The sequence below is a fragment of the Charadrius vociferus genome, unplaced genomic scaffold, assembly GCF_000708025.1.
Source record: "Charadrius vociferus isolate BGI_N301 unplaced genomic scaffold, ASM70802v2 scaffold51, whole genome shotgun sequence".
Taxonomy (NCBI): domain Eukaryota; kingdom Metazoa; phylum Chordata; class Aves; order Charadriiformes; family Charadriidae; genus Charadrius; species Charadrius vociferus.
The window spans coordinates 5,229,051-5,252,870 of NW_009646939.1; the positions used below are offsets into that span (position 1 = coordinate 5,229,051).

The 23,820-nt window shown below is 41.9% G+C and overlaps 1 protein-coding gene across 2 annotated transcripts in view; it reads left to right on the top strand.

Annotated features, from left to right (window-relative positions):
* STAC (SH3 and cysteine rich domain) overlaps positions 1–23,820 on the top strand; it is a 72,296-nt gene that overhangs the window by 39,848 nt on the left and 8,628 nt on the right. Inside the window, exons 3-10 of one of the 2 annotated variants that reach the window (XM_009894999.1) lie at positions 5,057–5,157; positions 7,436–7,517; positions 9,265–9,380; positions 13,790–13,871; positions 18,088–18,152; positions 19,058–19,146; positions 22,852–22,903; positions 23,030–23,167. In XM_009894999.1, the coding sequence (XP_009893301.1) occupies positions 5,057–5,157; positions 7,436–7,517; positions 9,265–9,380; positions 13,790–13,871; positions 18,088–18,152; positions 19,058–19,146; positions 22,852–22,903; positions 23,030–23,167 (725 nt within the window). The remainder of the gene's footprint in view (positions 1–5,056; positions 5,158–7,435; positions 7,518–9,264; positions 9,381–13,789; positions 13,872–18,087; positions 18,153–19,057; positions 19,147–22,851; positions 22,904–23,029; positions 23,168–23,820) is intronic. The other variant, XM_009895000.1, reaches the window with a different exon arrangement.

Genomic DNA, 23,820 nt, shown 5'->3' on the forward strand with positions numbered 1-23,820 from the left:
TTTTGCATGTGTGTGACAAACATAGTTCTCATTTGCATTCCTTAGGATAACTGTCACTTTCCTGAAATGCAGAGTGGTTTCTAAATTACTTTTATAGGAGAGACAGACATAAAGGCTTGGAATCAAATTCTGCCCTGTCTCCTCTGTCTCTCTCTGCCTCCAAATCTTTTCCACTCACCTGTATTGAGGTGTTCTGTTTCCATTTAGGCTTCCTCCAAAAAAGGCCCAGATTTACAAAAGTGATGCAGTGTGTCCTTTTGGTAGTATTTAAGGTCACATTATCAGAACAGGTCAAGATTCAATTTTCCCTGTCTGTTCTGGAAAACCTAGCCACTTGTTTAGGTATTCAAATGGGAGCTGACCCAGTCGTAGAGTATTTCTAGCAAGGCGTTATTGAACATGACCTGCTTCTCTAAACAATGCGTCCTTCCAGTGCCGGGTGTCTGGATGCATTAGCTGGTATCTGAAGAAAATGACTGTGGCAGAACCTCATTTGTAAGTTTATTTAAGAGCTACTCAGCTATCCTGACATGAAATTTCCTCATTTGCTTCCAGTGAAACACTGTTTCTTTTGTCAGTTTTGGCTTTACAGACTGTGAGATAATGAATAGATACATTAATACATAGGACACAGAAGACATATGTGGAAATGTGTGTGTGTTTTTCCCTGTATGAATTTCATGACTATGTTGCCAGTTATGTTTATGGGCACAACGAGTCAGCTAAACATGTCTAGTACTTCCCATTCTAAACCCCCAGTTTTAGCAGCTTGCAATTTTTACGACATAAACGCCAGCATCTGGGCCAAGTAGTGCCGTATTAGTGCCGCCTCTGACAGTTTTAACCATTAGTCCCTCAAAGGGGAGCCATCCCAGACAAGTTTTGGCAAACGTGTTCATATTGCAAGGCATAAAGAGGCAAAGACAGTGCACCCATCGAAAAGCCCATGAGGATATTAATCACCTTGTATTTGGAATTCAGCTAATACGGTACTCAAGAGATGATGCTTAAGGACACACACTGACTGATGAAAGTAAAAAAGAAGTATTGAATAGAGCTGCCCATTCCTTGAACATGCTCTGCCCTGTACAGTGAATGCAGTAGTGTGCCTTGAATAGAAATAGTGACAAACACATCCCTAAATTGCAATCAAAAAGCGACTGAGCAGAAACTTTGTTCTGGCGTGCTCAGCATTTAACGATTTGATTAAATAACCTTAGGAAGGGTCTTTGGAGAAGAGGGCGAGAGGGATGATTACTTTTTGAAGGTATTAACAAAACCCCCATCAAAGCTGTTAGTCTACTACCCTTTTGAATGAAAACCAGAGGAAAAAAATGTTAAAGTACTCCAAGTTTACCTTAATTGCTAAGCCTTTAGTTCCTCTATTTCTGATCCACCACAAAGTGAAATGATTCCAGGTGTGCTAATTCAGTGAGTACTTTATACCAGTAGCTTCCAGCTGTGCTGTAAGGTTGGCATAGGGGAATATCTGCTCACGGTAGGCTGCAATCAGGCTGTCAGCTATTTAGGGGTGGGGGGACAGGAAGCAAACAAGAGAGTGATGGTCAGGGTTGCAGGTCATCAGAATATGATGAGAAGAAGTCAGCAGAAGTTCCTGAGGAGAAAGTTTTTGTGTCCCAGACTTCACTACTTCTGCAGGAACACTGCCCCTTCCAGACACTGCTGTGGCCATCTCAAATGTGGACTTTCTCCTTACTCTTCCCCTTCCCCGTGCTTCAATCCGCAGAAAGATTAACCCAGTGGGAATAAGCACACCACAGAGAGGCTTTCACTTTCAAACAAGCCCTGGTACCCTATGGCAGATAAGTGATATGATACAAATTCCCCTCAAATAGTCTGCCCTGTGGTGGTATTACTATTATTATTACTATTGTCATCACCATACTTTTTTACTTTTAGTCATTAATACCACTTATTTTCCACTATTTAATGTATGTTCAGACCAAACTCCTATCTTTTTAGTGCTCTGGGAGAATTTATTGGCAAATAATGTTTCAACACATTGCTATATCCTCTGCCACTAGTTCAGGCGTAGTGAAATACCTCCCTTATACTGGCGTGACTGTAGGACTCTCACCGTATACTCACTCATCTTTACATAACTTGTTTGCAAGATCCATGTTCTGCCTGCTTTTTCCTCATTTCAAACTACCAGGATGCCTTCCAAAACCAGCCCCGTTCAGGCAACCATGAAGTCAACAAGTTTTCTTACATGGGAGGCCAAAAACCGACGCAACGGGTCAAGCCCTGGTCTCATTTACACCTTTACTGAATGTGGATCTGTTCTTCCTAATATGAGCTGTGGCTGTGCCTCAGTGCTGAATCTCAGGAACTTTTGGGTCAGATACACTGCCAGTATGTAGTTGTCTAATCTCTTGCATGCAGTTTTGAAATAGCTTAGCCATGATTTTCTGCAGAGGTTTGATTTAGTGTGGTGAAGATCAGAAACTGAAGAAGAAAGAACTATCCTGGGGAAAAAAGAAAATGTGCCTTGTAGAAATGCCATTTTCAGAGCTTGAGAAATGGTAGTTAAGTGTAAATACAGAATAAATGCTGCTTCTTTAAGCTCTTTAGTTATTCCTCAGTGGGAGGCAGGGAGATACATGCAAATTATTTCCAAGCTGCCTAGTCCCACAGTAAACCAAGTAGTTAGGAATGACAATGAATTGTCATGATTGAAGTTTTTTGGTAGTTATAGGGAACTTCATTTTGATTTGCAAAGACTTCTTGTAGACTCAAGTGTGTGACTGAAATACTTTTCCTCTCTTTGAAGCCACTACTTACCTACCCACAGGTAACAAGTGGCATTTGGCATTAGAAATACAGTGTTGTTCCTTCTTCATTTATTGTGTTACTCGTTTTCACATGACCACAGATTTCTGTTCTGAAGAAGCTGGGGTTTGATTTTTGAAAGTAGCACAGGTACTTTGCATTCATTTTGCACGTCATTTGGATGCACAGCTATATTGACAAATGTGTGTCTTCTGTGATCACATGGCTATAACATGTAAGGACCGATATCTAGCTAGTAATGTTAACGCTAAAATTGCTGGAAGAACATAACACAGCCAGCAGAAAGGACTGTGAGATTGACTGCCTTTTCAGCTGGATCTTTGGAGTAACTTGGTAAAGCAGGTAAGAGTTAGGCCAGTACAGACCAGCGTGAGAGAAGAATTAGACCCAGTGATAGCACTGACACGAAATATGTGTTGTATTGGCAAAGTATGATGTCATTTTTCTTTTTTTTTCATTCCACCCTATAAATATAATTTATATTTATGGTGGAGGAAATCCTGTTTTCTCACTCTGTCAGTCGTTGACCATCAGGAAGGGTGATTCAGCATTTCATCATCAGTAATAAAAGCACAAAGCCGCAGAATTCAATATTGGTTTGAGTATGTGTTATTGTAAAGGAACTATAACTGAACAAATCCTCACAGCACAGTAATCCAAGTGCAACCGTGCAGAAAAATAACAAACAAACAAACAAGGATGTGTTCTTCTAGTAAATCCTGTGTTTAGTAGAAAAAAAAAAAAGACCCCAGGAACGAGGCTGGACATCTACATGTACCCAAGCAGTGAGGCACTGTGCATGGGATCAGCCAAGAGGAGCCGAGCAGGCAACAAGCAGGGAGCAGGCACTGACCCCACTGGATGGGAGTCCCTGGGGTGCACCCCACACCCAACTCCATTTGCTCCCCACTTCTCCAGCAGCCTCAGTAGGAAGGCGGGGAGGATGTCAGTTCCTTGTCCTACCAGAAGCGCACAAGTGGAACGTCTGCTCCTGGCTCACTGCAACTGCTCCACAGCTCCTCCAGCCTGCCTCTATCTGGCTTGAAAGTGGCCACTTCAGGGACCTCTTCCACTGAAAGCGGTCCTGTCAAGGCTCGGGTTTTGTCACCAACATGATGAACCCTTCCCTGAATTGCTTCTTTCAGACCTAGCATTTCACTGCATGAAGTCAGCAGCACGTACGTGGCGTTGACTACTCAAATAACCAAGAGCTACATGAGTACTTTCAGATGTAGGATCCTTCTGACTAATATTCCTATTACATCTGACTAATGAGGGCTGGTTAAAATGTCAAGAGTTTTTTGGGGTTCTTTCACTACCTTATTTCTTACTCACTCTCACAGTAGATGATACTGAACTGACACGTTGTTTACTCACTATGTTTATACAGTCCTGTGGGGATAAAGGAGTTGCTGCAGCTTAACTCTTTCTGCATAGTTTAGGAAGTCTTATAGGTGCACGAATAAGAGTGACTGTTCCTGCCTGGAAGCAAACAGACTTGGCTCTGTCATTTAAGAATAGGTCCACATTGAAGATAATGCAGAACTACTGTTGCCCACATGGGAGAAGTCTACTTCTGTAAGGCAAAATTTCTCCTGGAGCTCCCCTACCTGCAGCGCTGAACTTTTCCACTGCCAGTGAAGGAGAGCAAGGTCAGACCCATGACATCCTCACTGTCCTGCTCAGGAACGTGCAAGGAGCCCTTCCTGCAACTTCTGAGCACTGACCCAGGGAGGTGAGAGCAGCAGTGCCTGGGTGGATGGGTGGGCAATGGTAAGGGAGCTGGCTTAGCCCTCTCACACTCCCCTGGAGGTACCTCTCAACCACAAAAACTGGCCCTCCACCGATGGCCTGGCTCCCCTGGGCAGCTCCAGAGACTGGGTGCTCCTTCAGTGGCTCCTGCAACCATGTGTGGCTCTCATGCCAAGCCCTTTCAAAATAGCAAAGGGATTTGCAGAGACATCACTGATAAGACTATCATACAACAAAACATAATCCAATATATATCTAAAAGCAACAATAGCCTTGGAAAGACCCTGAGGGAGAAATGCCTGAAATGGAGAAGCTGTAAAGAAAATGCATATAAATGCAATGTGAATAAAAAGTAAGTAGGCAAGGTGAAGAATGCTGTCAATATTTACTCTACTGCAACTGACCTCCCCATCAGTTCTTTCAGGTCATTTGTTAAATGTGCGGAAACTATTGATTTGGTCTAATGAAATCATTTCCATGCATTTCACAGGGACAAACGCGAAGCATGGACTGCGCTGTAAGGCTTGTAAGATGAGCATCCACCACAAGTGTGCAGACAGTATTGGACAACAGCGTTGCATGGGCAAGCTGGTAAGTGAGCATCTCAGGGCAACAAGCGCAGGGGGAGGCACCAGCATGTACTGGAGCCACTTACATTGTGTGCCTGACCCCCTGGCTGGCATTTAGCTGGTGCATTAACAGAACTGACACCAGCTCACTTTCCTGAGGTGGAAAAAGTCAAGTCAGGTGGTTGCCTATTATCAATTTGGGCAGTTGCTACTACTCAAAAACATGAACAGAAAGGAAACACAAATCTGGTCTGCTTTGTGGATGTGAAAATACAGTTGCATAGTCCAAATTTAGCTAAATAACAAAATTAATTCCCTTGATTTAAACTGTGCTTGCTGTAGCTTAAATCTCTCAAGGAATGCTATAAATTAGTCAAAATATTTCAATGGAGTTTAACAAATGAAAAGTCCTTCAAATTATGTTTTATTCTTCTTTCTATTGTTAGGGCTTGAAGAAAAAACACAATTCATCTTAAAAAGAAAACCAAAGGAGATTTCACAGTGAGATACTACAGAGTTTGAAGCAATCTCTCAGTAGGAGAGTTTGAAGCAATCTCTCAGTAGGAGAGGCTGGGAGGGGACCTGCCCCTGTATGGACACAGCACCTTAGTGCCTGGGTCACCTGAACAGCAAACTCTCATTATTGGCAAAGGCGGGACACTGTGTTTGAGAGGATTCTAGCCCAGCTTGGTGACTTCTATAGGAATACAGGTCTTTCGGTTAATTTTGGAAAAAGTACTTGAAAAAATGACCATTTGGAATATGAAAACTGAATACATATATTCATGTTTCAGATGTTCTCAGATTTGCTGCAACCTGAAGGCACCTGAGACAAATAAGATCTAAAACCAGTTTCACTGTGTGAAATGGTGAAAAAATGCCAGCATTGCAAGCACCGCAAGCTAGAAAACCTACCTTTCAGTGGAAAGATCTTTCCTTTCCAAGAGTATTCAGTGAAAGCTGTTGTTGTTTATACACACGAGGCAAATCTTTGCGCGTTTAAACCATGGTTGTAGCCCTAGCGTGAGGCATTCTGGTATAGGAAGCTGGTCTGTGAAGAGGTGAATGACTTCACTGCAAGCCCTGGACAAGCCAAATATTAAATCATGTGAATTATTTCACTCATTTCTTGATTCCAGCTCTTGTGGTCACTAGTTTACAAAACCAGAAAAGTAGAGGCCAACTTTACAACAGGAAGTCATCCAGCAAAGTCACAGGAGCTTTATGAGCTCATGCTGTGTCTAAACCTAGTTTGGCGGCAAGCCGAGGCTGGAGAATCTGGAATTTATTCCTTTAAGAAACCAATTTTATCACTCCCCTCGTTCCTTCTCAATCTAGAATGCAGCTCATTAGCAAAAGAACTAGTTTTCTACCATTTTTTGATGTATTCTGAACGTAGGATATGGAAAACACGCATAATTCCATGAGGCTTTTCCACTTCTCGCTGTGACTGGAATGTCTCACAGTCTGTGAAGATTAGAAATCTGAGAGACCATTTGTGAATCCCTAATACCTTGAAGGGTATTTCCAAAGACTTAGATGTTAGCACCTTCATTTTGGGTACTCAGCCTTTGCCTGAGGTATTTGCTAGCTGAGATAGTAAATAGAGAGGTAACAGGAAATGTTTCATCTTCTAAGAATGGTTTTTAGAGTGGCATAGGACACCATTATTGGCCGTAATGTGGTATTCTTTAATGGTATAGCTTGAGTTGTTATAGTGCATTTCTCCACAAATGGACATTGAGGGGATATCTGGTGACGACTTGGGGAGTTTTTTGACCTTGACCTTACAAGACCAAAAAGCAGTGGAAGCTGCAGTCAGTCAGCAAGAAGTCTTAGAAAAACATATAGAAAGGCTCTAAATTCCTTGGGTTTTACAAGTGCATACGTGAGAACATGAGGATTTGGAGTTAGGGTGGGAAAGGATAGTCACATGCTTAGCAAATGCAAAACAATGCAAATTCATATTACATAAGAAGAAAGGGAGAGGGAAACTTCCCAGAACCTCAAATGATTCAGCATTTCTGCTGCAATTAATTAGTGCTGCTTTTGTGTAAGACAAAAGAAAAAGGGGAGCTGAAAATGAGCCCCTCCTTCCACATAAATACGGGAAATTGTTTTTTCCAGGAGAAAAATCAAATAAATCCCTGATTTCTAAACCCTACAGTGACTCAACAACAGGAGGCAAATTTCCAGCCTTGCCACACTGTTACGCCATTAGCCGAAGAGCTGAGGTTATTTCTACTACATCAATCATGGCAGCAGTGCACTTCACTTGTTTTTGCTTTCTCTCCCTCCAGCCAAAGGGATTTCGACGGTACTACAGCTCACCACTACTCATTCACGAACAGTTTGGCTGCATCAAAGAAGTGATGCCTATTGGTAGGTTTTGATTGCTTTTCTGTTCAGTCTCCCTTTGGCAGTGCTCTGCAACAGCAGCGGCAGACTTCCAGCCGTGGTATTTACCCTCAGCAGCCTTCCAGCTCCTTTCAGTGACTGGATGTCCTTCTGCCATCTCAGGAAAGGACCACTTCAAAGATACAAAGCTGGAAGAGGAGAGGGTGTGTTTATTGTGCGTTTCACTCAAAACCCTGTACATATTACCTTTTAGCAATTACCCTGTTTATAAAAATAATGACCTGAGATCAAGGTAGAAACTTAAAAGGAAAGGAATGCTAGAATACTGAGGTGAAAGTCTGAGCTGGGAAGAACCAGATAAAAGACAAAGCAATCAAAACAGCAGGAGGCATTCAAACCACTGGTCTGGCTTTTGAGGGACGTTGCTAGGTTCCTGTCCTTGTTCATTCACGCTTCTTACTTTCCTCATATTTTTCCTTATTGACTACGTCTACACACTGTCCAAGTGCTTACAATACCAAATTTTGCTCACTGTGACACCAAACTCCTGAAAAGAAACATTTTGAAATGAAGAAGTTGAGTTCATTCTGGAAAATATTTCTCCCCACCAGTACTCAGACCAGGCAAGCCTGGCAGTACAAAAAATGAAGGCCAAAACTAGGCAGTCAGTTTAAAATTACTTGTCTGAGGACATTTACTTTGTTGTTTTCAGCAGTTAAAAGAAAAAGAAAGTGAATTACATGGATTTCATCTAAGTTTCTCTTTCTAAAAAACATCCAACATTTTTATCGGAATTAGTAGAAACATTTTGAACAAACTCTGGCTAAAATAATGAAGTGTCCTTTGCTCTCAGTAAAATTCAAAATCCAATGTATTTTCTCAGTACTTTGGCCAAAATATCCTTCCTTCTACACGGTGCTACAACTGTACTGTGTTCTATGTGTCTACTGCAAGGGAGGATGAGGTCTTAATAATACAGTATGTAGAAGAGAATTTGAACTGAATTTGCTCATGCCAATTGAAGAAATCCATTTCTCTGCCATAGGAGATGACTTTTGGGCCCAGCTATGAGGGAAAGTGGGAGCGAAAATTGAATTGACTTATGCCAGTGGGGGTGATGGCTTTTCTAGCTACCCCTAGACTGAACTGAGGAACCTGGAGCATGTTCCCAACAGCAGGTATCTACTCACGCCTGCCTCCAGGCCCCATGTGGTCCCACAGGGGGGATGTCAGTACCTCTCAAGGAAGATCCAGGCCATCCTGTTTATCCGCATTAGCCAAGTAGGAGCACTGTGAGGGTAGATGGGTAAAGGTGATGTCCAACCCATATCACAAGAATGCTCATACACAATGCAGGGTTCTTCCCCTCAAGCATCTACTGTTGAGAGCAATCCAAGAGGTCAGTGGTAGGAACAGGCAGCAAACATGGATTAAAGCCTGCTGGTGCCTTGTCTTCCTTATCTCAGTGTAAGCAGGATCAGTGGTGATTAGAGAAGGAGGACAGTAGGAGAGACAAGGCAATGGTGGGGACCTGAAGAGCCTGTATGAGGGGGGTGTGATCTTTATGGGAGCAGAAAGGCAGCAGAAAATCACTAGAAAAAGCCAATTCGACCAAGTTCATCAAACACTTTTTATCAGAATAGTCTCTCAACTTATGTCTAAGCATACACCCCAACATGTTGAAAGAGGCAGGTGTTTCTCCAAGTGGAGCAGGAACATGACCAGAAATACCTTCAAGGGATTGATGCATGTTTTTCTCCTTCTGTTGCAGCCTGTGGAAATAAGGTTGACCCTGTTTACGAAGCTCTCCGCTTTGGGACTTCTTTAGCCCAGAAAACCAAAAAAGGCAGTTCTGGAAGTGGGTCTGAGTCTCCCAACAGAAACTCTGTAAGTATCCCACATCTTTCTTCTGTTTTATTTCTGGAGGAGCAACAGATATTTATTCACAGGAGTTTGTATCAGAGTTCACAAAACTTGTATTCCAAACTGTAAAAAAAAAATAAATCTCACTCTCAGCTTCCAAAATGAGACCAGAAGACACATTATTTTTGCAAACTCAGGTTTTAAGTATCTTTTAGATAGCTCTTGAGAAAAAGAGAAAAAAAACCCAAATTAAATTAATAATCTTCTTCTATCTGATTGGAAAAGTAAATTATATTCTTTTGATTTTGCATGTCTACATAAAAGTGGAACAGAGATATTTAACTGTCATGGAGTAGATGCATCCTGCCTGTTGTTGATGGTGGGCATTTACCCTTCATACAAGTGATATCGATGGGTTGGAGTCCTCAGAGCCTCGATTTAAAAGTACAAGGTCCGCAGTACAAGCCCAGCCAAAATTAAGCCACTGTTACTGCAACAAGGTAATGGACTGGCACCTCCACCCCTGCCCAGTGTAGGCTCAGAAGGGAGGCATCACAAATTTGGGCTTCTCTCTCCAAAGTCCAAATAAAGGCAGGTTTGCTCAGCTTGTTGTATCCAGACAGGGAGATTTTCACCTTCATGTTAATCTTTGTCATTCACTCTCTCCTATCGTAAAAGTCACTTTCTTCAGGACCACGGCAGAAGAGCTGGACAAGGTCAAGCGAAGTGATAGTTCCCTTAGCCTTGCCTTTGCTAAATCCATACCTAGTTCAAGAGTAAAAATTACCAATTTCTTCCTTACAGAAACGGTTATTTCAACAGTACTGGGACACATGAGATCACAAGCTAACTCATGCTGTTGAAAGAATGTTTCATACCCTCTCACCTCTCATAAACAGGCACTTAAGCTATGTTTGAGGCTCTCTTTTTTTTCCTAAGAGATCCTCTCCACTCCCCACTTCTCCCCCACCCCCCACCCTCCCAAAAAAATAAAAATCACACCTGAATACACTGGAGGCATTGTCATGTTTAAAAATCAGACCCGCATTATCTGATAATCTGTCCTGCACTCATCTCAGAATAAAAATCACCAAGCACAGAGATGTAATAAGACTTGGTCTCCAGGCCTCAGACCAAGTATTTACACATTTAATTTAAAGTTGTGCTAATACCTGTTTGTGTTTGGTACAACATTTCCCTGGAACTTAAATGTATGCTCACTCACATGGCTGAACTGTAACCTCAGGTAGTATAGGTGGCCTCTAAACAGATGTCCATTTGTGCCAGATGGGAAAGAAGACAAACAAATTTAAACAAGAACTAAGTGAAATCTGCAAAGGAGTTATTAAGTGACATGTCTTCTATCCACCCTTTTTTGTGCCTTAAAAAGGAATTTGGTAATCTCTATTGTTTTTTAAAACACAAAGTGACTCTACCACCTATTGCATTGTGATTACAGTTCTTTCTTTCAATTATTTAATTTACTTTGAAACAGAAGTTCTACAAATGTAATTATTGCTTTCTAAATCAATAAAACATTCCGGTGAATTATGAATGACAACTCAAGTGTAGAAGTCATGAATGCTGTGTCAGCTTGCCCTAGGGAGCTGATCATAACTAGGTGGGGTGTGGGTGTAGAATGAGGAGCGCAAGTTCATTATGGGAATTTCTCCAGGGTATTGAGGCTGAGAAAGAATATAACGCGTGTCAGCATACAGAAAATAGAAGACAATAGAGCACCGAATAAACAGACATGTGAAACTCTAGCTTCTGCCAATGCCAGCCTGTGGATTTAGACAAGGATAAAAAAGAGCGGCAGACATCCTGATCCAAGTGATGGGGCCATGGAGCTTTGCAACTGTGATGTGTGACCCAGGAGAAGTCACTGACCAGTGAGGGACCAGAGCAGGGAAGTGACACAGAGCCCTTAGAGCCCAGGTAGAAATGCACCAGAGCATGTGAGCTAGCAACACATGTGCGGTTAATAATGCATAGGGACTAAGATCGTTCCCCAGTGGTCCTCACCTCTGTGCTGCTCTGCTCTTCTCAAAGCAGAAGCAGCAATGCAGCTGTGAAGCTCACAGCAGCACAGGGGCTTTGCGGCTGAGCTGTGCCCCAGCCCTGGGAGCTGGGGAGGGCTTCAAGGTTCTGACGTGTCACCAAACCAGGGACGCCAGGGACATGGTGACTCCTGGGACCATACTTCACCTCGCAGGTGGTGTCCAGGCTGTCAAAGGGTTGGCTCTGGGTCAGAGCTGAAGGTAGTTAAGAGCAAAGGCAGCTAGCCCAAGAGCCATGCCTTGCCTCTACAGCCGTGAATCTTCCAGGGCTGCAGTTCATGTCTCTGAGCAGAGTAGAGATAACCGTCTTCCTCTGAACTATCCAAGGTATTTTTAACATGGCTGATCACTGTGGACCCATCCACTGTGATTTTTCAGCCCAGATTCTGCGTTTCCCATAAAAGAAAGTGGCCATATGCTCCAGATTTACTACCTACTGCTTCCTTCAAAAATGTGCCTCTGCAACCCACATTTATAGAGAAAGTCACTTGAGGTGACGTAAATGTGATTCCAGTTCTTGTTAGTTTTTCATGGCCCAGCTCCTCTCAAAAGCAGCTTTGTACCTCTCATTTCTCTTAGACCATTTGTCATGTACCTCTTGACTGAAAAATCATTAAAGGTAACTGAGGTTACTTCAGGAGGTTTTGGATGAGGTACATACTGAAGAGACAGTCACTGCACATCCCGTATGCAGTAGCACCCAACAAAATATGAAGCTAATCAGCAATTATGAAGCTAGTCTGTGAAGACTGAGGAACATGCCGTAGCAATGAGCTGAAAAATAGCTGGGACTTACTATTTCAACAAAGCCAGTCTTTCTCTCCTCCACCCAGCAACTAGAAATCCCTAGATATGCTCTACACTGACTTCATGTTAGCATTGCTATTGCAGTGCCTTCTCATCCAGGAGTGACCCAATTGTGCAAGATGCAACACAAGCATGACCTGCAGCAAAAGGTTGAGTCTAAAACCAAGGCACAGCAGAGCAGTAAAGCAGAGGACTCTTAAAATAGCAAGGGGAGCAAGATAACCACAAGATACCTGTGGCATAAATCTACTTTCAGCCTCCTTGTTCGTTAGTATGCTTGGATGGAGAAGTAGCTAGGAAAGTAGTAGATAGGGGAAATAAAATTGTCAAAGTACTTTCTAAAAAACACTTTGTTGTCAACACTAGTAAAAGGTAAAAAACAGAAAAATCTATACATCAGATCAGATGTTGTGCTCCCTGAACAAAAGCGGTGAATGTTCCTTGTTTGGCTTTTCTTCCTGAAATGCAGGCAAAGGTCTGCAAAGCAATGGGCAGAGCTATGTGTACAGTGCAATTGTAAAGTGTCATGGAATAATGAAGTTAAATCCTTCCATGTGACTTGAAATCCTGTTAACAATAAATAAATAAAGTTTAGGAGCATATAAGGATTTATGGTTTTTCAGATTAGAGAGAGCACCTGACTGAAATTCAACGTTTGGGTTTTTTATGGTTATCAAAGATGTTCTACCCAAAAGAAGTTACATGTGGAGAGTTCAGAAACTGAAGTTCTGTAAGGTCAGATGCGGACAGAGTTGTTTGGAGCAGCTCCTGGTTCCTGACGTGCTACACATGGAGAAGCTGACTACCCAGCCACAGAATGTGGTGCCTTATGCAGAGTATACTTCTGAGGCTTGAGATTATGTCATCCCACGTTTTCCTACACCCTAGAACAATGGGTCCCTAATCATGATTGACATTAATATGGTACAAATAAGAAATCGTAGTAATTCTAACAGCAACATTTGGGTTTCATTTTTCCCTAACCATAGCAGCCAGATGACTGTTTAAAAAGAAAGCGAGGGCAGATATTTAAAGACTGACTTCACCAACTCCATCCCACTCCAGCTTCTTCTTTCACAGCATGTTAACAGAATTAAAATCACCCTTACATTACAGTTATTTGACTGAATAATTTATTCAGGGTTAATAAATTAATAGCAAATAGTTTTGATTAATGTCCAGGCTCCTTGGTAGATAGCTATTTAGTGTACCCGCAGGATCTACAAATTCCCCCAAGCCCCTTCTATTTTATACAGAGAATCAAATTGTTTAACATAATCCTTTGTTCCTTAACTTTCACTTCGCTTTATAACACAGAAATCTTTTGTACTCCAGACTGTAAACTTGCTCTGGAGCTCTTTCTGGGCTTTCACTGCTCCCCGTGAAGTAGGTATTTGTTGTGCATCACCAGGTACGATGTTGTCTGCAGTCCCATGAGGCTGACTTGCTCTGCGCTGATAGCACCCAAGTGCTATGTTCCCCAAAGGCTCTTGTGTGGTTTTACTTCACCTCATCACTCACTTTTTCTGGCTCATCCCGTCTCATTTTATCTTTCTGTCCCTGCAGACAGCTGACCTGGCAGAAGTTCCCGAGGAAGGCGACAGCTCTGCAGGCACCCTTGACACAAGCAGGAAACGCAGCAACAGCGGTGAGTGCTGCCAGGCCAGGATACCATCTTCAGATGTATAGGCCTGGGTACAACCTGTTTCAGATGGGGTTTTTTATGGCATGTCCATGTTTTAGCAGCATTCTGGTTTTCAAAGTGGGAAGTGAGTGGGGCATGAGGTTGGTGCAAGAATTTGGGGAATGCTTTTTACCGTTCAGATGAAATCCAAGCCACCAGTTTTCTTAATTGGTAGTGTCCAGACCTGACCCTGGTTCAGGTCCGTTCCCTATCTTCTACGCTTCATGAACATGACTGTAGGCTAATCACTTAACATGCTTCAGTTCCACATTGGCAAAGTGGATTAAAAATAATACTTTCTTTCTTTTCCATATGTTTGACTTGTGTACGCTTTCTATATACCATAACCTCTTTGGGACAGGAAATGAATCATATAATATCCATATGCCTGTAAAATATCCAACACAATGAATCCTGATTATAATTGCAGCTTCTCAGCACAACTATAGTATGTGCCCAGTAATATTAATAGCTCAACTCCTTTGTCTGCAGTACAAGAGTAATGTTTTTACAGCATTGGTCTGATGGGATTTCAAGACCATCATACCAATCAAGAGCTCAGTAATGAAATCTCAGCCACCGAGGGATGGTGTTTGTGACCCTGTTCTGGAATTCAGTCATGGTAGGGGAAGCAGTAAGTACAAAGGGGTTTTGAGCACTATGCAAAACTTCACTCCCAAATGATCAGAGCAGCACTTGAAGGCTACATTGCTGAATCTCACATGAGATGTATGCTACAAAAATAAATCACAGTGGACATAACTTTCTTCTTTTTAGCATCCCCAGTGCTCCTTACATGCTGTTAGCAGTTCACATATGTGAAATGCCAGCTTCAGCTGTCCATTCCCATTTTGTGCTACCTCCTTATTCCTTTCTTCCTCTCCTGGTCCTATCACTTCTCCTCACTGTGTTCAGTCATTTCCTCCCTCCTTTTCTGAACATCTCATCTATGTTATCTGCTTTCTCCTGACAATTTTTTGAGGTTTTCTATTTTGCAAGTGCAAGTTGACCTGACCTGGTTAAAGATAAAGAATTTTGTCTGCTTCATATTGTTTAATCCTGCCCACCTGAGATTAATTTGTCCCTGTTTGAGTTTTCACATAACTTTTATTTCACTCGCGATCAGTAGTTTCATATCTGAAACCCAAAGAAACTTTTTTTTTCTCCGAGATCTGTATTCACTGAATGCACTGAGAGGCATTCAAGGAACTTACTCAAAGAGATTAGTTTAAAAACTCAGCATGTGTCAAACCTCCAAATAACTTCCGCAGTACATTAACGATTCCTTTGATCAGCACTGGCTTTTTTACAATCCATCCTTCAGAGGCTCAGGCTATAAATTATGCATCAGTCATTCCAAAAATTTCCCCTTGGTAGATTTTTAATAAACTGCCCGCACTGTTTGCACAAGCTATGAAAATGGTAAAATCCTTTTCAGACTGTAAAAATCCCTGCTTTTTTTTTTTTGTTTTGGTTTGGGTTTTTTTTGTCTGCTGTTAGGGCAAACAAATAAGAAAATAGATGGATTTCTGTTGTGTGGAGACATGAACTACTTACCTCCATGGCCTTCAGATTTGAGTGCATCCTAGTAATATCCAGAGACCCTGAGCTAAACAGAGATTAAAAATTTAACAAAGTAAATTCAAAATATTATTACAGGATGATTCACCACTCTTTTTTTCCTCAGTTGTCCACTGCCTTTTTAGCAGGCAGTTCCACATTAATGCCTTCATGAATCAGGTCCACTCTGGTTCTTTTTTTGTTCTTTTTTTTTTTTTCCGCATTAAAAAAATGTTTTCTACAAATAGGATTTTAGGAAAATGCACATTTTAGACTCTTCGCTTAAAGGGAAACAGCAGAAAAGACACAGCCTACAGAAGGGTGAAAGGACCCAGCACATGTGTGGCCATGTAATCACTCCTATAGACTCCTATGAAAACAACTTCAAGGGAAGATTCTATTATTCAGTCCCTGGCACACACGCTATGAAGTAAATCTTCCTAGTTTACAACTGTAAGATGGCATACCTAATTTCCATCCCTTCAGTCTCCTCTAAGCCAGTTATACTCCTTCACTGCTGCGAATTGCCATCTGTAACAGAAGTCCCGCAGGCTAAAATGTACTTTAAGTGACATGCATGAGCCTGTTATCAACAGGGATTTGAGCGCTTTCCCCTCGAGTCAAATATGGGATGTCCTCCCTGCAAACCCAGGGTTGGTGAGCGCTTCTCGGCAAATACAAGGATACGGTCCAGCTCCCTCTGCACCTGCTGGGTCAGCTCCAGAGCTCATGAGGATGTGCATTAGTAGTTACTCGGCTTTATTTTCTGACACCGAGCAGAAATTACTCCAAACATGATGCTGAAATACTTCCACTACAACTAGTGACTGACTTTCTGCAAGTCCAAAATGCTGCTGGTTACCCGGCTCATTATTCACCAGAACTTTATCTATTTGCCTCCCTAACTCCTTTTTCTCTGGACACAAAAAAAACCAAAGTATAGTAATTTGAGTAGGACTTAAACACTGCCAGATTGTAACGGTAGCATTTTACACCCCTTTATACAGATGTCAGGTAGACATATACCCCTATACTAGAAGATACAGGAAATTAACTTTATTTTTAAGGTTGTCCCTCTGGTACTTGGGACAGTTTGCAGGGTCAGAGTCCCTCTGCAACAGGACTTGGTGAGGGGCACAGTGAGTCCCTCAGCTCAGCTGCAGTCAGACCACCCGGACACAACTTGGGGCATTTTCAGGTTAAAGGCTGCAGGCATCAACTCTCGTGCTCTCTTCACATTCACACATTGGACTTTATGACTACAACATTGTCTTACATTTTATCAGAGAACGTGTACTTGTGTGTGATCGTGTGTGCATGTCAGTTTGTACAAAATCTCTCTCGTGCATCCTGTGGCTGACGTTTTAGCTATCCTCTATTGCAAGAACACTACATTTTTTCAATGTCTAAGTACACCTGTCTGATCTCAAGGAACCTTACTTGCGCTCCTACTTACTTACACTCATAAAACTTCTTCAAAGACTGTTTGGTTGTCATTTACGGTGTAGAATAGCCACAGAAATATGTGTTAATGGAAGAAAGGGTGAGCAAGTGAAAGAGCAGAGGGGAAAGAAATGAAGCGGTGTTCCCTTGTGCCTTCTTTCCCCTGAACACATGCAAGTGTATCACAGACAAACAAAAAGAAAACGCACACCATCAGCCTGCTACTTATTACCATTTTGGAGATTTCCAAATTGTTAGAGACAACAAAATCCAGCTTCTGCTCAGAGCACCTGCAGAGGTAAATGGTGGGAGAAGATGCTGATGGTTCTAGCTGCTCAAAGACTCCCGCTATTAAAATCACATTCAGACTTTATCCAGAAGCAAGAAACACCAGGAAATTCTTAAAATGTGAAGGGGGAACTCAGACAATGTGATAAAGCCACTGTGGTTTTTCTAGGGAGATAACTGAGGGCAGGCGTCAGGGTAACTGATTAGATGTCAGCTATGTTACACGCTGTGACCGTTGTCTTACTCCATGAGTTTCTGATTTAGTAACTTGGTAGCAAATTATCACACATACAGGCCTGTGTCTCAGGTAACCCATCCCAATCTGAAAGCAATTCAGGTACCTCCTATAAAATCAGAGAGAGAGGCAGCGTACCCCAGTGACACCCAGGCAGGGACTACTGGAGAGAGAGATCAAAGAAGGCTATCCAACATTTGACCCAGAGGGTCAAAGAGGGGAAAAAGGTGTTTTGCAGACAAACTTCCAGCCGTATTGCTCATATATGGTCATCAGGTTTTGCAGGTGCTTTTAAACGGAAATACTGCTCATCCTAACCATGAAAATACAGCATTCAGTATAAGGAAAAGGCTGCTGGACTTTAAATAGCAATGTAATTATGGGACCTAGGCTCTGTTCCCAGTGCTGTACTTGTGTATACTCATCAAAATGGTTTATCTGTTATGATTGTAAATTCTTCAGGACAGAGATTGTTTTGTGCCGTGTGCCAGTGGTATACATGGTTTTGTTGGGGGCATAGAAGGCTTCAGAGAGACCACAAGGGGTCAAAAAAAGTAAGGGGGAAAGGGAAGAGATTAACAAAATAAAGGTGATCCTGTTGAGGTGAAGAGCCTTAATGTGCTGCTAAAATGTCATGTGTTTGCTTTATTTCAGTGTTTACATACTCCGAAAATGGCACAGAACACTTTGGAGAAGAACCAAAAAGTATACATTCCCCGGTATGGGCATAAATTTTTTGAGAATGCAATGGGAATGGGAAGTCATATAAAAGTCTTGTTTTCATGGATAGCTGAGGACCTTGAGTAGCTGGGGAACTATTCTGGAGAAGCATCAATATCTGACTGTCGTGTTCTTATGCTGTTTCTGGGCCACTGGCCACAGTTGGAAGCAATATACAGGACAGGATGGCTCTTTGATTTACCCCTTATGGTCACTTTTATGCTCTTCTGCTTATTACAAATTGACATTGTGAACACAAAAGATCCAGTGTGGAGTTCTTGTCACTACAGTAGAACTGCAGTAATGTAAAAATCACAGATTAGATTTGGAAAATTATTTGGGGTTTGGTTTAGGTGCTTTTTTTTTTTTTTTTTCTCCAGATGACCAGTGGAGAAAGTGAGGAGAGTAGCCAGTCTTCTCTGTGGGAAACCCGGCACAAGCAGCTTTCTGTTTAAGAAAGTGATTTTCCCACCCTGTTTTTTGCACCTGTGCACTGTACAACTCCAGCTCCATCCATAACAAGGACTGTATAATAGACACCTTATATAATGCCATTAATACGCTATTGGGCTCATAAGAGCCACACATTAACAGAGAGCAAAAGGTAGACTCATTTTTAAGATCCCACCCAAAAGGCCAACTTATGCAGATTTCTGCTTGTATTCTTTGGAAGCCTGGAGTTTGATCTCAGGGTTCGAAGAATTTTATTTTTAAATGAAGATAGTTACTGCCTTAGTGGCTCACAAGGTATCTGGGCTATAGTCCTCCAAGGTGTGAAAGCAATGAGGTGATTCCAGCTCATTCCGTGGAAGATCAGGCCCTGGTTCCTCAGTCTCTAACAAAGTGAACTAAATTCCTGTACAGGACAGATTTTTAAATTTTCTCTTTCTCTTTTTTCTTAAAGGGACCATTTTATAAAAGCACGTTACAAATGAACACCTATGTTGCCTTGTACAAATTTGTACCACAAGAAAATGAAGACTTGGAGATGAGGTAAAGCCCCAAAATATTTGTTAGTTGATTTCACCCGTGCGAATTGGGGGTCATATGGCTGTACATGGCTTCAGAGGAAGAAGTGTTCATTCTGACATTTGTACTAAACTTTTTTTATAGAGGTGTCCACTTGTAGATACAAAGATATTCTCATAGATAAAAAGCTGGTGACCAACTTTTTTTGCAAGAACACAATAGATAAAAAGTTTCAGAAACACTTATGTGATTTTAGGAGCAAGATGGCTTTCAGATAGAAAATATTCAGTTTTCAGTTACTTGGGTTTTTAACCAGAAGTCTTCAACTAGGAATTCCTTACCAGCTCTCATGCTAATGCTGAACATTTTGCCAGTCCTGTTTGATTGTCACTCTCATTCAGGTTACGTCTGAGAAAAGAGAACGATGTCCAGCTGACGGATGACAGTATTTTCACATGAGAAAGATGCATTCTGAGCTTTGCAAAATAACCTTGTTAATTATAATTTTTAACACTTCCTTCCTCAGTTCTGCATCAGTTGCTAGCACTGTAAGGTCTAATCCAAGCCCACTGAAGCCAAAGGACATCTTTTAGTGCAATTAGTTTGACCCACGCTCCTCACATTTTGCATGGACTTGCTAGAGCTTTTGTCGTGAAATGTGTCTGCTCTCTTCAAGGCATCCTGTGTATCAAAATAGTCATGCACATGCCACAGAATTTAGGGAATTGCCATAGAAATGCCCCTCTTGTCAGCATCTCCTTCACTGAAAGCCTTTTTCCTCTTCCCAGCTGTGCCTTCTCATTGCTCTGGAACTAATGGGTGGGATGTAAGGCAGAAATTACAAGCTTCCCTATCATTCTGCTTTGCTGGCATTTCCTGATCATTATTTTAGGAATGTCAGCTCTTCAGGAAATAACTACAGGGTATGGTGACCTTTAGTGCAACTTGCCAGCCATTCTGCTTGAGGGATTCCACTTTGCATTTCCTTTAGAGGTGTATTCCAGCTTGCACGTTGGTTCCATGAAAAGGAACACCTCTCAGACAAGCCTGCACTGGGCTACAATCCTCATCAAGGCATAGCAATCCAGAAAACACATCATTCTCCAAAATTCTCCTGTCCATCATATTAGGGGAAAAAGCAACCTGTGGTCTGCAACCTGGACTGTCATGACTAACAAGCTCTTTCCAGAGACACCAGACAGGTTTTAGACTAGTGTTACTCAGCTACAGCAACGTTGTTTGTCCCATGGCCAGAAATTCAGTAATACATGGGTTAACACTGTTTCATAAAGGATGCCAAATATCTAGGAATGTTGTTTGGTCACTGCAGAGCCAGGCAGGATTCAGGTCTGTTGCATGAGTTTTCATTTAACATAGTTGAGTTGCTGGAGGCGTGTTCAGCAGAGCAATGTTGTCAAGACTGGCAAGCACTGTCCTGGGAAACCAAGTCAGACACTGATCAGCCCTAACATAATGAAGGCAAGTAGCTGGGGAAGGATCTTAGCTGGGAAGAAGAGTTAGGGGAGATTTCTGGAGATCTGAGCTCACCTCTGAGGGGATGCACTGGGTGGTAGATGACTGCAGTGGCGAGGTGTCAGCCCTGATTTCAGCAGCAATTAGCACTTTCCACAACCTTGTTTTCTTCCTCAACAGCAGGACCAGCCAGTCAGATTTTCCAAAGCTCTGGCATAAGTAAAGTAGGACATTGCAGTAGTATGCGTATTCTAAGGGAATGCCTCATATTACAATAACTAGAGAATCCTGGAGACAAGCAACCTCAGGTTTCACACACTGCAATGAGTGGGATGGAATGGAATGGAATGGAATGGAATGGAATGGAATGGAATGGAATGGAATGGAACAGAATAGTTGGAAGGGACCTACAATGATCATCAGTGGTGGCTGACGAGCACTTATCTTGCCACCTGCTGAAATGTAGAGCACTGATAGAGGAGACAACTTACCCAGGGCTGTGATCTACAGAAGAAAAAGATGAGACCTGGGAGTGACTTCAACCAATAGTAAACACCAAGCAGCTTGACCCCTTTCAGGGGTTAGCAGCCTAAGTCTAGGCAGCAAGAGTCCAGCTGGGACTTCTATTTTGAATCCTTTTTGGTGATTAGAGACATCAATGTTAGCCCTGTGCTAAAAATGTCAGAAAGCAAAATCTGTAGGTCTTGCATCTAAAAATCTCAGTGTTCAGACCTCTGATGTGGAGAGACTCTAGGTTCAGTTGCCATATTGCTCTGGCAGCCAAATAAATTTATATTTTCTAAGTTATTTTTCTAACAACTAGGCCGAAGGGTATTTGGAGGGTGGGGCTTTCTAAATCTTTGTTGAAAGTGTTCTTCCTTGCAGTGTAAGGACTCCAATGGTGTTGCAGCCTATTCATTTTGAAGTGGCAAAATGGGCTCCCTCAAAACTTCTTTAAGAGTTTTCTACTAAATATTAACCAGAATAAGGGGTTCAGATGCCCTTTCCCACAGAAGAAATCTTTTACCACTGGGATACCGTGTTGTCCTTTTCCTCTAGCTTCCTTTTTCACCTCAGCAACATTTAATTATTCCAAACACGTTAGAACAGCTTCCTAAGGAGGGCTTGGGGAAAATCCTACCCTGTTGCCCTACTGGTAGCACCTTTCTGTGAAAGCTGGAAAACTAATTCAGATCACGCAGTGTTAGAAAAATAAATGCCTGTTTCTCCAGTTATCAGCAGCAATGATAACCACTTGGAAAGTGGATCAAAGAGGCCCACCACCTCCCCCACCTCCAGCTGCATCCTGGTCCACATCTTCTATGCATGCTCTGAAAGAGCCGGTTAAACTGTACCCATTATCCATCATATGCTCCAGATGCGTTTGCAAGCTCTTGTGCTGATACCTCAACAATACAGTGAGCCTAACAGGGAATGCAAGGAAAGCTGAATAATTAGGGGTCAACCATTAATTTTATTAAGATCAAAGAAATGCCTGTTATCAAGCAGACAGAGCTTTCTGAGGTTAATCCGTTTGGAAATGTGCTGCCACTTACTTTCTACAATGCAGCGCTATTATAATTACATAATAACGTTGATGAAGTGCCACCAGTGGGGGGAAGGAGGTCAAATAACTGTTCAACTACCTGCACAAAATCAGCTCAGCACATTTTGCTATTAGCATTTCCAGCCAAATTATTCTCTTAGCTCTGCTTTGGAACTAGTCAGCTGGATGCTGATACTTAGCAATTACAACCCTACACCACACATTATAAAGGTAAATATGTCCCATTCAAATCAAAAAGACATTCTTGGGCAGAATTATATCCCTGCTGACTAATTGCCTTTGTCAGTTAAATAGAACTATTTGCCTGCTGACTTCCTTCTGCAATCACAGCTTGAAAACGCAGATGATAAACTGGTGTGTCCCAACAATGTGAAATGTCTTGAAGTAAAAAGATAATGCCTGTAACAAATAGGGACTGTATTTTAAACAGTTTCATATTAAACAGGAAGCAAAATTTCAGTTCACAGATGTTGTCTCAAAGTAAAGTTCTAGCCTCAATATACAGAGGCTCTCTTTCTACATTACTGTGTATGATTGAAGAAAACCTTGCTGCCTCATTGAGTCTACCTGCAGCAAATGCTCAGATAAAACGACCAAGAAAGGACCACCTTCCTATTAGAAAGTAATTGTGGAAGCTGATGCAGCATAACAATTAGTCATCTTAACTACTCTTCCTCTTCTAATTACAGGCCAGGGGATATGATCACTCTTCTGGAAGACTCCAATGAAGACTGGTGGAAGGTATGTGCTAATTATTTTATATCTATTTTCTTTTCCAAAGGGAAAAAAATGTTATTTTCAATACTGAACTTGTATTAAAGCTACCAGTGTTAACAGTCTTCTTCTAACAATATGTTTTTTCCACAGGGGAAGATTGATGACAGAACTGGATTTTTTCCTGCTAACTTCGTTCAAAGAGTGCAACAGGATGAGAAGATTTACAGGTGTATCAGGACATTCATTGGCTGCAAGGAACAGGGACAGATAACTCTGAAAGAGAACCAGGTAGGTTCCCCTGTGCCGCATCCCCACTGGACTTGAGCATCCAGCAGTCTTACCAATGACTGGAGGGAAAGTTGTGCAAGATGAACACAGTCAGAGACGGTTCACTGCAATTTTACTACCAGATTTATTATTTATACAGTAATAGTATCAGTAGCCAGTTAAGACCAGTGTTGGGTTTGTGCAAACACATACTCCCTGCCTAATGTAGCCTAAATTGTCAGTCTCACAGATGGTCATAAAGGTACTTCACATATTACGCACTCTCCTACTGACTTCAGAGGGACAGCTTGAAGAACACAGTCTTAGAGGTAGACCTTATGTATTAGATATCTGGTAAAAATGGTGTTAAAAATTATGTTTAAAATCAGATCAAAGACAAAAAAAATCTTAAAATTAACTCTTGTTCATCAGCTGCAAAGTATCTTTAATCATTAATTGCTTGTGTCACCAATTACGCACCCTCTCTACAAGCTGTACTAACCTAAATTGGAAGTGCAACTTTGAGTTAAAGGACACCACGTACAGTGAGGGCTTGCAAGGTCCATTCACCCTGGCATACTTTCAGCTCCTACTTTGTGTCCTTCAGGTGGGTTTACTACACAAAAAACATGGCCACCATTATGCGGTTTGTCTTTGATCTGATTTTAAACATA